Source organism: Leptodactylus fuscus, chromosome 1, assembly GCF_031893055.1.
Source record: "Leptodactylus fuscus isolate aLepFus1 chromosome 1, aLepFus1.hap2, whole genome shotgun sequence".
NCBI classification, from domain to species: Eukaryota; Metazoa; Chordata; class Amphibia; order Anura; family Leptodactylidae; genus Leptodactylus; species Leptodactylus fuscus.
The window spans coordinates 69684331-69699133 of NC_134265.1; the positions used below are offsets into that span (position 1 = coordinate 69684331).

General features: G+C 42.1%; 1 protein-coding gene across 1 annotated transcript in view; it reads right to left on the minus strand.

The window, feature by feature from the left end:
• Positions 1–14591, minus strand: part of NUDT12 (nudix hydrolase 12) — a 31610-nt gene extending 17019 nt beyond the window's left edge. The window contains exons 1-4 of the mRNA XM_075271486.1: positions 14518–14591; positions 10350–10545; positions 7541–8109; positions 2011–2178 (exon numbers count right to left, since the gene is read on the minus strand). Coding sequence (XP_075127587.1) covers positions 2011–2178; positions 7541–8109; positions 10350–10543 — 931 coding nt within the window. The 5' untranslated portion in view covers positions 10544–10545; positions 14518–14591. The remainder of the gene's footprint in view (positions 1–2010; positions 2179–7540; positions 8110–10349; positions 10546–14517) is intronic.
• Between the last annotated feature and the right edge of the window lie 212 nt (positions 14592–14803).

The following is a 14803-nucleotide window of genomic DNA, read 5'->3' on the forward strand; positions in this document are numbered from 1 at the left end:
GGCAGTAGCAAGAAATGAGGGTATTTGTATTCCCAATATATTCTTTGAATTCCCAGTCAGACAATGGCACTGTATACCAGTAGTAAAAATTGTGGGTGCACGTAACCCCAATATATTCTTTGAATTACCAGTCAGAAACTGGCACTATATGGCAGTAGCAAGAAATGAGGGTATTTATAACCCCAATATATTCTTTGAATTCCCAGTCAGACAATGGCACTGTATACCAGTAGTAAAAATTGTGGGTGCACGTAACCCCAATATATTCTTTGAATTACCAGTCAGAAACTGGCACTATATGGCAGTAGCAAGAAATGAGGGTATTTATAACCCCAATATATTCTTTGAATTCCCAGTCAGACAATGGCACTGTATACCAGTAGTAAAAATTGTGGGTGCACGTAACCCCAATATATTCTTTGAATTACCAGTCAGAAACTGGCACTATATGGCAGTAGCAAGAAATGAGGGTATTTGTATTCCCAATATATTCTTTGAATTCCCAGTCAGACAATGGCACTGTATACCAGTAGTAAAAATTGTGGGTGCACGTAACCCCAATATATTCTTTGAATTACCAGTCAGAAACTGGCACTATATGGCAGTAGCAAGAAATGAGGGTATTTGTATTCCCAATATATTCTTTGAATTCCCAGTCAGACAATGGCACTGTATACCAGTAGTAAAAATTGTGGGTGCACGTAACCCCAATATATTCTTTGAATTACCAGTCAGAAACTGGCACTATATGGCAGTAGCAAGAAATGAGGGTATTTGTATTCCCAATATATTCTTTGAATTCCCAGTCAGACAATGGCACTGTATACCAGTAGTAAAAATTGTGGGTGCACGTAACCCCAATATATTCTTTGAATTACCAGTCAGAAACTGGCACTATATGGCAGTAGCAAGAAATGAGGGTATTTATAACCCCAATATATTCTTTGAATTACCAGTCAGAAACTGGCACTATATGGAAGTAGCAAAAATAGTGGGTGTATATAGCCCCAATTCTATTGCTAGGGGACTTGCAGGGTATTTCTGGGGTGAAGGTGGGGGGGCACACCGTTGGAACGGGTATCGGGGGTATATATCGGGTATACGGGAATACACTGACAGTGTATTTCATTCAGGATCCTGGGAAAGCTGGGTTGCGGCGATTGAGCCCGTCAGTGCCACGTTACACTGACAAGCTTCTCCCTGGAATTTAGCTCTTACAAGAGCTGTTGTGGTTGTCTTCTCCTTCCTATCCTAGCCTGTCCCTGCCTACCCAGAATCTAAGCCCTAGCTAGCTGGACGGAAACCTCCGTCCTCGGTGAATTGCAAGCTCAGAATGACGCGAACCTGGGCGGCGCTGTTCTTTTAAATTAGAGGTCACATGTTTTCGGCAGCCAATGGGTTTTGCCTACTTTTTTCAACGTCACCGGTGTCGTAGTTCCTGTCCCACCTACCCTGCGCTGTTATTGGAGCAAAAAAGGCGCCAGGGAAGGTGGGAGGGGAATCGAGTAATGGCGCACTTTACCACGCGGTGTTCGATTCGATTCGAACATGCCGAACAGCCTAATATCCGATCGAACATGAGTTCGATAGAACACTGTTCGCTCATCTCTAGTCAACATCTTGCTGAATTGAGCTTGACATTGATCTTAAATAATTTTTCCATGAAAGATCTGTGCTGTCCTAGATGGACACCCTATAGCTTTAATACAATGTTCGACATCCACAGCCTGACACAAAACGTGCTTGAGTCTGACAAATACTAAGGAGACATTTTGACTGCGAAAATAAAACTTAGCAAGGTTCTTGGTGTAACATAGCAAGCTGTGCAGTGAGGATTTCACCAAGACAGCTGCATGTAACAGATCTTACAACGGAGTCCGTCACATCACAATAAGAGCCTGTGCGTTCAATGTGTGTATAAGATCAAAGGCGCCATTTTCTCCATGCAAGAGAGTCTACACACACACTATACAACATTTCCTTACATTCACCTAGTGTGTATGTACTCACCCACTCTTGGGTATGATGTATTGTGGATTCCTTTTAAACTGGGGCACTCTTCTATTACACATGTCCGCTTATATCCACCTTCCTCAATTATTGTCTTACCACCACAGGTTGGGCAAAACTTATAGCGCGCATGCCAGGCAAGGACAGATCGTGCTTGTGCCAAAATCCCTAAAAATAGAAAGCAGATATCATATGGAAACATTACGAACACAAGCTTATCCAAAATAATACAAACTAGGATGAATGTTACCCAACACAGGGCAGAGTAATGAACAAAAATGTGCCAGAACTTTGGCTCCTTTAGGATCCAAACACTAGTGTACATGCCTTGCTCCACATGCACCGCAAAAGTTCGCTAAGGAGATCAGTGGAGGTCCAACTGATCAGACCCCCATTGCTAAGAAGAATAGGTTCTGAATGAAGCTGTGGTTGGCAGGGCGAGCACTGCTCCGTTCATTTCGATGAGAGAGGCAAAGATAACTGAGCGCCGTGCCTCGGCTGTAGGGGATAATGCCTTGTCCAACCAAGGTTCTGGCTTAAGATGCAATATAGTAGTTAAAAATTTGTGTCAAGATTTGTTGCATTTCTTGGTTTAAACCAAGCCAACAAATGCATGCTGTAAAATCAGACTAGGCAGTCTAAAGCTGTGCCAAATTTATCATCCGACATCAGTCACTGTGATAAATCTGGTTGCAGTTTAAGACTGTTTGAAAAGCTCTTTTACACTGGTCAGCAATGGACGTTCCTAGAAGTGTTTGTTCCTTATCATTGCCCACTATGTGGTTGTACATAGGCTGATGTGCTGGGGACAATCTGCATATTTACATTTTGGGGGAGTGACTGTTTTTAGGAATGGCCAAAACCATGGCGCTGTATTAATATAATCTGCCCCATTATGTCCAAAACTATGCTCAGAATTGTTTTTTTTTATCATCTTAATGTTTGTCTACAATGAAAGTTGAAGTGAATTTTTTTAAAAAGGTATTTACTAGAGATGAACGAACAGTGAAATATTTGAGATTCATTTCGAGTAGAGCCTCAGTATTTGACTACTTGATCGAATATTGAATCCCATTATAGTCTATGGGAAAAAATGCTCATTTCAGGGGAAACCACTATTCGACTAAAGGAGAGTCACCAAGTCCACGAATAGCAGGAGGAGAGAGTTTAGGAGGAGCGCTGTGCAGTTAAAGCGCACAGATCCCATTATAGTCTATGGGGACCGTGCGCTTTAACTGCACAGCGCTTGCAGTTGCGCTGATAAAAAGTTAGCTCTCTTGTAACAGCAAGCTGCCAGCTCTCCTGATTAGCAAGGACGAGCCTGCTGCAGATCCAGCATTGATTTGCCGCAGGCTCGTCCTTGCTAGTAAGGAGAGCTGGCAGCTTGCTGTTACGAGGGAGCTAACTTTTTCTCATAGGAATGAATAGACCAGCGTTGATTGGCCAGTGTACAGCATTTGGCCAATCAACGCTGGTTCTGACGGAGGCTCGTCTGTGAGGAGGCGGAGTCTAAAATCGGACCACAGCAGTCTCCATTGTGGTCTGATTTTAGACTCCACCTCCTCACAGACGAACCTCCGGCAGAACCAGCGTTGATTGGCCGAATGCTGTAAACGGGCCAATCAACGCTGGTCTATTCATTCCTATGAGAAAAAGTAAGCTCGCTCGTAACAGCAAGCTGCCAGCTCTCCTGACTAGCAAGGACGAGCCTGCTGCAGAACCAGCATTGATTTGCCGAATGCTATACACTGTATAGCATTCGGCCAATCAACGCTGGCTCTGAATAGAATATTTACTGCGAATAGCTAGTGGTATGTGATCGAGTACGAATATTTCGAATATCGTAGTATTCAATCGAAAACCTACTCGATCGAATACTACTCGCTCATCTCTAGTATTTACTCAAAACATCAATAAATCCACTATCCACAGGATAGTGGAGACGTTGCAGACCCATGGGGATCCCAACACTGAGATTCCTACCGATCATGAGAATGGTTAGTAGCCAGACAATGTGCACATCCATCCCATTAATTTCAATAGCACTGCCAGAGGTAGATGAACGCTGTACTTTGGCATTAAAATATATTAAAGTATATAAAATTTTAACATATTAAAAATGAATAATGAACAATGAATATATTAAAAATAAATGTAAAATTTTGAACATAAAAAACATGATACATGAGGAATCCTATTGGGTCACTGTTATCGACATCACTGCATTGTGGGAATTCAAAAGGTGGTTATCTAGGCGAAGCATATCGGAGACATATGCTGTGTGAACGCAGAACAGAGATAAACTACTAGAATTGTACAATAAGGGATACACATAAAACCAAGAACATTTACAAAACAAAGATTCACAGCAGCTACTCAAGTTTTATGACATGTGAAATGTTGTCGGCAGTGCAATTTTATAGTCAGTAGGTTTACCTGTATTTGTATAGGAATCCATTAATATCTATGGTATTTTCTATCCATATTTAGTTGTTTTTATGTCTACTATAGACACCAGTTTTGTTTGGTTTAAAGGAACAACAAGGTGTGCAACTTCATGATAGAAATCTTTGTAGTCATCGGAGACCTTTGTTTGCATAATGGAATTTTTCGTAGCTGAAAAATTCTGTTTCAGGAATTTGAAGCAAAATTTTTCCGGTTGACCAAATTTTGCATTTCATCCCACTCCTGTCAGGCAGAATTTTCTGTCTTTAATTCACTTCAATGGCAGTTATCTGGTGGAATCTACAGTCCTATGAAAAAGTTTAGGCACCCCTATTAATCTTAATCATTTTTAGTTCTAAATATTTTGGTGTTTGCAACAGCCAGTTCAGTTTGATATATCTAATAACTGATGGACACAGTAATATGTCAGGATTGAAATGAGCTTTATTGTACTAACAGAAAATGTGCAATATGCATTAAACCAAAATTTGACCTATGCAAAAATATGGGCACCTCAACAGAAAAGTGACATTAATATTTAGTAGCTCCTCCTTTTGCAAAGATAACAGCCTCTAGTCGCTTCCTGTAGATTTAATCAGTTCCTGGATACTGGATGAAGGGATTTTGGACCATTCCTCTTTACAAAACAGTTCAAGTTCAGTTAAGTATGATGGTCGCTGAGCATGGACAGCCCGCTTCAAATCATCCCACAGATGTTCAATGATATTCAGGTCTGGGGACTGGGATGGCCCTTCCAGAACATTGTAATTGTTCCTCTGCATGAATGCCTGAGTCGATTTGGAGCGGTGTTTTGGATCATTGTCTTGCTGAAATATCCATCCCCGGCGTAACATCAACTTCGTCACTGATTCTTGAACATTATTCGCAAGAATCTGCTGATACTGAGTGGAATCCATGCGACCCTCAACTTTAACAAGATTCCCGGTGCCGGCATTGACCACACAGCCCCAAAGCATGATGGAACCTCCACCAAATCTTACAGTGGGTAGCAAGTGTTTTTCTTGGAGTGCTGATTTTTTGGACACCATGCATAACGCCTTTTTGTATGACCAAACAACTCAATCTTTGTTTCATCAGTCCACAGACCTTCTTCCAAAATGAAGCTGGCTTGTCCAAATGTGCTTGTGCATACCTCAGGCGACTCTGTTTGTGGCGTGCTTGCAGAAACGGCTTCTTTCTCATCACTCTCCCATACAGCTTCTCCTTGTGCAAAGTGCGCTGTATTGTTGACCGATGCACAGTGACACCATCTGCAGCAAGATGATGCTGCAGCTCTTTGGAGGTGTCTGTGGATTGTCCTTGACTGTTCTCACCATTCTTCTTCTCTGCCTTTCTGATATTTTTCTTGGCCTGCCACTTCTGGGCTTAACAAGAACTGTCCCTGTGGTCTTCCATTTCCTTACTATGTTCCTCACAGTGGAAATTGACAGGTTAAATCTCTGAGACAACTTTTTGTATCCTTCCCCTGAACAACTATGTTGAACAATCTTAGTTTTCAGATCATTTGAGAGCGGGCTGTCCATGCTCGGTGACCATCAAACTTAAGTGAACTTGAATTGTTTTGTAAAGAGGAATAGTCCAAAATACCTTCATCCAGGATCCAGGAACTGATTAGAAGCTACAGGAAGCGACTAGAGGCTGTTATCTTTGCAAAAGGAGGCTCTACTAAATATTAATGTCACTTTTCTGTTGAGGTGCCCATACTTTTGCACCGGTCAAATTTTGGTTTAATGCATATTGCACATTTTCTGTTAGTACAATAAACATCATTTCAATCCTGAAATATTACTGTGTCCATCAGTTATTAGATATATCAAACTGAAATGGCTGCTGCAAACACCAAACTATTTAGAACTAAAAATGATTAAGATTAATAGGGGTGCCCAAACTTTTTCATAGGACTGTATATGGAGATTGAGCATAAAGCTTATTTCTTCCCACTTAGACCGGGTTCACACAGGGTTTTTTTGGGCTGGATTTTGACACGGAATCTGCGTCAGAATCCGGCTCAAAAAAACACCACCCATTGAATTCAATGGGTTAATTTTTGTGCAAGCGGTTTGTTGCCCCTCGCGGAAAAAAGAAGCAACATGCCCTTTCTTGAGGCAGAATCTGCATGGACGTCTGCGGTGCGGCACTCCCTCCCGACTAGGCCCATTCATTTGGGCGGAATGCCGTGACAAGGTACCGGTGCGCTGTATGCACTGTATCGGCATCCAGTTTTTTGGCTAGACGTTTTTTGGACCAGATTCTGAGGCAGTCTCCACCTCACAATCTGGTCCAAAAAAACCCCATGTGAACCCGGCCTAAAAGAAAAAAAAATCATTTGCCTCAAAAAATGAAATCAATGGAGACTGGTTTCAGGCAGAATTTGCAGCTGATTTTGATGCAGAATCTGCCGTGTGAACATATTCTTATATTCGATAACAATACAGTGAAATTTCTTTAATCTGTCATCTCAAAATCCAGAATATTTGATAATCTAATATTTGCGCCACAAGATCAACATCCATATGGAGTGTGTTTGTTCTCCCTGTATCTCTGTGGATTTTCTCCAAGTACTCTGGTTTCCTCCCGCACTCCAAAATCATACAGACAGGGAATTGAAATTGTGAGCCCTAACAGAGATAGAGATGATGTTTGTAAGGCTGAGGCCCCACAGGACGTCACGCAGCAAATAAGCGCTGCGAGAAAAACCGCAGTGGCAACGCATCATAGTTCTTCCCGCAGCACTTTAAACAGAAGGTTCACGGACTTTCTGTCATAATTATACGGTGTTTCCGTAGGTATATAATTAACATGCTGCGATTTCCAAAACCACGCCAGTTTTGGAAACTGTGGCATGTCTGCACGGCGGTTTTTACTGCAAAGTGGGCATGGAATTTTCTATAATCCCATTCACTTTGCCCATATTGTAAAACGCTGCGATTTATCACATTTCTGTCCCATGGGGTCACGGCCTAAGGGTATGTTCACATGACTGAATTTGGAGCTGATTTTACGGGATTAAAGAATAATATTTCATATAGGGATATACAGACAATGGAAAATAACCAGTTTATACCTGCTTCTGTGCTGACCAGCTGCAACAGGGCCGGCATCGGGGGTTGGAGGAAATAGCAGCCTTCAAATTTTCTTTCAAACTGATCTGTAGATAAATTTTCCACATTGAGGGCAAACCAGGCCACCAGTCCGTCTTGCTGTTCTGCTGAACACGGATTATTTAATTGGGTTTCCACTCCAAGAAATATTAATGAGACCTCATCGGGCCTTGACAAGAATTCCTTCACATCCTCCTGCTGAAGTCTGCAGAGCTTGATTTCTGGCTCTTGTGCACTATCTTTTGTACCAATTAGTGAAACGAGCGGACACAGGTTGGAGAAAATGATGTAAACCGAACTGGCATCTGTGTGCTTGGATCTTAACCAGTTAGTGTCTGTCCGTTTATCACTCCTCCTGTCCAGAAATGTGCTGCTGAAATAATTCTGATGTTCCTCGGCAGCGTCTGACAAGAAATGAGGCTTCGCTACTCCTTTAGAATTGGAGAGCAAGTTACCAATGTGTTTGTGACCCCAAAACTTGGCAATATCTAAAGCTGTCTGTCGGGATTTGTTCACCAATGTCTTGTCACACCTAAAAATTAATATATCATTTTATTCAGATTTACTACTACGATGATATATAAGAGAGAAAAGCTTCAGTACAGCACATATTGTATGAAGAAGGTTTTCCAGAATTAGGCTGAGACCCCACATTATCGAAACGCAATTTTTTATGTTGAAGATTTTGCTGCGGTTTTTTGAGCCAAATTTAGGTGTGGGTACAAAGGAATGGGAAATATATAGGAAGTTCTTATACATCTCCCTTTTGCTCAATCCACTTCTGATTTTGGCTCAAAAAAAAATCACAGCAAAATCTGCAACAAATGAAGCTGCGTTTCCGCAGTGTCGGGCCGCAGCCTTAAAGGGGTTGTCAGGGATCAGGTCAAACCCGAAACCCAAACCAGTCAACTGATAGAGCCACCACCAGAAGCAGCGCTGTTCCTATTTAAGTGAATGGAAGTGTGGCTGCAGTTCCATGGCAACTGCTACAGTGTATGAAGCGCCGTATGTGGCGCCTGGAACTGCAGCAGTGCTGGTACTAGCTCTGTATTTAGTATGTGGCTTCTGATTATCAGTTCATCATACTGATGACATATCCTAATGAATGGGACTGAGATGTGAACAGGGCATGTGATAAGCGCCGTGTAGCTTGTGAAAGGGAAGTGGTGCTCAGGGAGTTTCGTTGCTGCTTCAAATATTAGAGCAGTGGGAGTCCCAGGAGTCAGATCCCTGCAGATATACAATTGATGACCTATTCTATGTTCCTGGAAAATTCCTTTAAGGCTAAGGCCTCAGGTTTTGCTGTGTTTTTTTTTTTTTTTTTTTTAGCCAAAGCCAAGGGTAGCTTCAACAGGAAGGGTTAATATATAGGAAGCGCTAATACGTTTCCCTTCTGCTAAATTCAGTCCAGGCTTTGGCTCAAAAAACTGCAACAAAAAAGCAGCTTTACCACAACGTGGGACTGTAGCCTTTAGCAGACCTGACAAGTAATTTATATAGCAGCATATGATAGAGGGGAAGAAGCTGAGCTCTGTGATATATGTTGTTGGTTTATATGATTTGGTTCAGGGACTATACAGTGTGTTTGGCTTTGACCCTTGTCACACAACCAAAAATCGATTGTCATGCCGCCATATGACTCCTCCACTAATGTAAGGCATAGAGGCAATGGTTGTCATGTAGTCATACTCTAAATCCTGCAGGACTCCTAGGAGAAATAATCAGCTAACTAGGGCCAGACAACCAAATAGTATACATAGGCTCGGCTGCTCATATGTAGTTTCCTACTAGCTGATGGCATACCGCACAAAACTGTAGCACTTGCGTATGAGTGGGATGTGATGCCTACTGTGACAAGTGGCAAGGGGGCAGACAAGTACCTGGTGACTGCAAATATTTGGAAAGTAGTTCTTTTGTGCCTGCCTGCAGATGGGACTGCCCCACATGTAATAATATCCTCTTAAAGGGATTATCCAGTTTCTAACATTGATGGTCTATCCTTAGGATAAGCCATCAATATTAGATCTGTGGAGGTCCAACAACCAGGACTCCCACAGATCACTGGCACCCAGATATTGTGGCTTTTGGTATTGTTTATATACCCCATTGAATCTGATGCAGTACTTACACGCAGTTTGGAAGATGAGTCAGTGGAGGGGCTTGTGGTATGTAAACAACATGGAGAGTCACACTGTCTGGGTACCAGTGATCTGCGGAAATCCCGGGTCTCAGACCCTCCCAGATCTAATACTGATGGCCTATGCAACGGAAACTGGATAACCCCTTTTATAGTCCTCAAATAACATAATGCCCTCTTAGTGCTCCCCCAGAGAGCCTCCACAGAGCACAATGCCCTCATAGTGCCCCAAAGTGCATATGGTACCACAATGTCACTTCCTATAGCACCACTTTTAGGAACATTCCCACTTGAATCCTTGAATACTTATTCCTTAACATTCGCTCTAGTGTCTTTCTCATTGCAGATAACACTTTTTGCTACGTTTGGAGACCCTGCATTACCTACATTTGTGTAAAGGACACAGATAAGTAAGGCTTAGTCATTTTGGCTGCGGAATTCATACTCTGATATAATTGAAATATGTCACACTTGGTATCCAAGAGCACTGATGCTAAGCTCTTCTAATGTAAACTATTCAGTGTAAATTAGGGCTGTGGAGCTGCAAGTTGAAAAGGAGAAAAGACAGAATTTTTCGATAATTGTATTAAGAAGCCGGCATGAAGCAAATATAAAAGAAAGATACGTGTAATTACCCTTTCTCCAAAAGCATCTTCACTACATCAAAGTGGCCATTCCTGGCTGCGTACATAAGAGCACTCCATCCATTTTCAGCGGTTTCATTAATGATCGAGGATGAATGACTTAGAAGAGCAAACAGCTTAGTAGTATCGCCCAGAGCACAGAAATTGTGCAGCTGAGCAACCATTTCTTTCCTGGGATTTTGCATTTCTGAAAGGCATAACGCACAGGCATTAGGGCTGAGCACAATCTATCCCTGGTGTTTGTAGTACAGATCAGAGCTACACAATGCAAGAGAATGCGATTACAACAGTCAAATGGGATGACACAGCCAAGTTGATCATAGATGCGGAGACTTGCCCAAGGTCCGACCAACGTTCTAGTAGTTTTCATTCTGCAGGGACACTTATCGATAAATTCAGCGCATATAGAGATCAATGAGAATGACTTTCTGTGTAATAAAGCTTACCACTGTTACACATTTAGTCCCCGTAAGTTTCTGCTTTTGTACTCTTAAATCCAATATGTGAATCTATGGGAGCGGCTCTTTATTTTCGGAATTGTAAGTAATGAGCCTAAGTGCATAAAATATTACATATAAACATACAAAGGTAACTCAATGCTTCTTACTGGTGGTGCCCAGCCTAGGACTAAGACAAATTTTTCAGGCACCATGCCTGCTTTTCTCCTAAATTCTATATTATGTGTAATACAGCACAGTATAGGAGCCTATGGGCTGAGCTGTAGCTAAGCTTTCCCTCACCCAGGGCAAAGGTTCAGTTCACTGCCCTTACTCTCTATCTAAATACATAAATGTCTAATGCTATATTTCCTTGTTCACATTTACATGGATTATGAAGAGCAAGACCACATAAAGGATAGATGTCATTTCCTTCCTTCATTGATCAAGTCCTGATTTTGGCTTAAAAAACTACTTTAAAAAAACTTAGTGTGAAAACACCCTAGGTTACCGCACATATCGTAAACCACAGCTAAAAAATGGTGAAAAAAAAAACGCAACGTAATTCAGCAGAAAAAAAATAGGAGATGAGAACAATTACAAGTCGAGCCGCGCTAATAGGAGTTGGATGTACAGTTCATCTGAGTGTCCTTATAGACTTTATAAAAAGCACATAGACTAGACTTGAGGTCGAAATAATATCTGGATTCTGACTGTGGGATATACCCTCAGATTGGAAAACCGGCTTCGCACTCCTTGCGGTGGAATGAGATACTGATATGTTGGTATTATTATACAGTGGTTTATTAAAGATAACGCGTTCCGGGGTTCTCCAGTACTTCACATATACCACCCCTTCTTCAGATCTCTGTTATTCTGCCTTCAACTATACGTGTATACTCATTCATTTGTTTGGAATGTAAATATGTTTTTTTCTGCTGTGTTTCCCTGGGCAGCGTGAGGATCTGACACTGGAAGGATAAAATCCCACTGCCCGGAGGGGGGGGGGGGGGGGGAGAACTGAATGCAGGATGGTCTTGACTGGTGATGATGTAGCAGTGCTCAGTAATAGAAAAAAAAAAACAACTCCCCCTGTGCTCCAAGATCCCATTTGTATAAAGAATAAAAAGACTTTTTCTCCCCAACCCTGGGGCTCTGAAACTTAAGAAAGGTATGGTTTTATTTCTGCTAACAGCATCTACAGCACTATAGGAGCAGTTTAAAGTAGCTGAGGGCAGTGATAGACTCCCTTTAACCAACTGCAGAAGTATCTGTATTTTTCATGCAAGTTAATGGGTTTGTAAAATGGACACGTACTTTATACCTAAAACTAAAAGTTATTCTTCAGCACATTGGGGCATATTTATTCATGTATGCTGTGCCACGTTTTTGGTGCAATTACATTGAAAAGAGGCATTCAGGGTGAACACATCTACCAAGAACTGCAATGTTTTTTCTGACTTTTGGGAATTATCAGAAAAAGGTGGCATGAAATCAAAAAAATTCTTTCTACTTGGTAAAAGGTAATCATATGACTACAGCCATCCCATCATAAAAATGGTTATGTCATTGTACTTTTACCAAAACTGTCCTTCTTTGTCACTCCATGCCTTACTAGAGTGATAAGGGGTCATTCTCACATGAAACACGGTTTGGGTGCAAACCTGATTTCCTGGCATGACCACAGCTGAGTGAATGGAACTTACTGAATCACAGTGAGCTTTGATGTAGGGAGCATCCAAATGTCTGGAGCAGTGCTGTTCCAAACTCACAGTTTTGTGTCTGTTTAGTACAGTGATGCTTGTTTAGGGGCTTAGTATATCATAACAAAATGATCCTGTGAATTCCACATATATAGCTGTGATCAGTCTGGGAAATACGTCTGGCACATGGACCATGTAGCACGGATGAATGATGGTTATGTAAATGACCCCTTAACCTGGTTTCAGATAGTCATGTTCAGTGTGAGAAATATGATCTGTGTGATGGTCGACGGAACCAAAATTGGTGCATCATAGTGATCCAGAGTCACAGCTATAGAGGATGCAGATGTACCAATTGCTACCATGTCATATACCTCAGGGGCCTAAACGCCTCTCTGCAACATAAGACAGCACCAGCATTATAGATGGCGCATGATAAGTAGTAATGCTGTATGATGCTGTAGTTTCCATTCTGAACATGGATTCACTGTCCTGTACACAAATGATAGTGTAAGTGTGGAGCAGCAGACGTGCGATCAGTCTGGCACTCACAGCGCCATCTTATGCAGTGAGTTCAGTCCAGCTGAGCCAGGGTTGATCCAGGGATCACACAGACCGGGTTTTCACCCCTAAGCATTGCCATCTGAAACTAGTCTTAGGCTGGGTTCAGACGGGGAATTTTGGACTGGAATTTGACGCAGAGGCCACCTCAGGTTCCGGTCCAACATATGGGTAGCCACTAGAGATGAGCAAACACTGTTCGGATCAGCCGATCCGAACAGCACGCACCCATAGAAATGAATGGAAGCACCTGTGACGCTGACTTTGCCGGCGTCCGGCGTCACAGGTGCTTCCATTCATTTCTATGGGTGAGTGCTGTTCGGATCGGCTGATCCGAACAATGTTCGCTCATCTCTAGTAGCCACGACCGGATGCCGGTGCAGTGCACCAGCATCCAGTTGCGGCACTCCGATCCAAATGAATGGGCCTAGTCAGGAGGAGGGATTGTCTTCAGGCAGATTCGCAAGGCGAATCTGCCTGAAGAATGAGCATGTCATTTCTTTTTTTCCGGGAGCCAGAACAAACGGCTCCTGGAATAAAGAACTGACCAGCTCCCATTGATTTCAATGGGAGACGTTTTATTGGTCAGGATTTTGAGGCGGATTTGGCCTCAAAATCCTGACCAAAATACCCCTTGTGAACTCAGCCTTATAGTTACACTTTAAAGTGCCTACTAGCTACCATATAACACCTTTTGGTGCAGTTGACCAGTCAGACATAATGTCACAAGGTGCCCAAGTTTTGTAAATTTAAAAAAGAAGATTCCCAACTACAAGTTTCAGAAACATGAGGAGACCAAACCGGTGGCTGTGTAATAGGATCCAAGCTAAAGTGACATCCAGGAAACTAAGAACTGTACGAGGCAGTGATCATTTACACCTGGTTACACAATGACCTGTATGAGAACGTACGCTCTGGCAGCACTAATACTAATCCTTTACATAAGTCTCATCCAAAGCTAAAATATGGAATGACTTATTATACAATGTAGTATGTGGGGCAGGCAGCCAAAAAGAGCGTATAGATGAGGTCACGCGTTGCACACAAGCCAACAGAAGGTTTAATAAAAACAGGAACTAAAGGAAGCTCTTATCCTCCTCTCTTCTGCTGCATCCACTCCCGGCTTTGGCTCAAAAAAAATGCAGCTTTTGTGCAACGTGTAACACAGCCTACAACTCCTGCTCTGCATGTATTACACTGCATAGTCTATGGAGTATATGTGCTGTACTTCACTACACTGTGCACTCTGTGGTATATGTGTTGCACTATGTTACATAATATCGTAACATGTATTATATGTGCTGTATTGTGTTTCACGTTACATAGTACAATGTATACAGTGCAACAATGTATCTGTGTACAATATTATGTAGTGACAACTACAAATCCCAGAATGCCCTGAGTAAGTAGTCCTGCTATGTGTAGTGTTGTGCCAGGCTGTATGCATGTGGTTAGTACCTGAGTGTCCGGCCAGCGAGCAGAATATACTTAAAGGACAGATGGAGGATCACTGGGAAAACCTTCACTTCCTGCTACCGTATATCCTCTAATAGCTGCACCTGCTACTTACACCATGTACAGAAAACACTTCTAGTCTTACTGTCAGAGAAAAATGCAGAAATTTACTCTCTTTATCTTCAATGATAAAAAAATGCAGCAATGCTGCAGTAAATCATGGTCCGAATTCAGACGATTATTTGCAAGTCTGCGGTAGACCATAATTTAATTGACTCCCTGGTTGGCT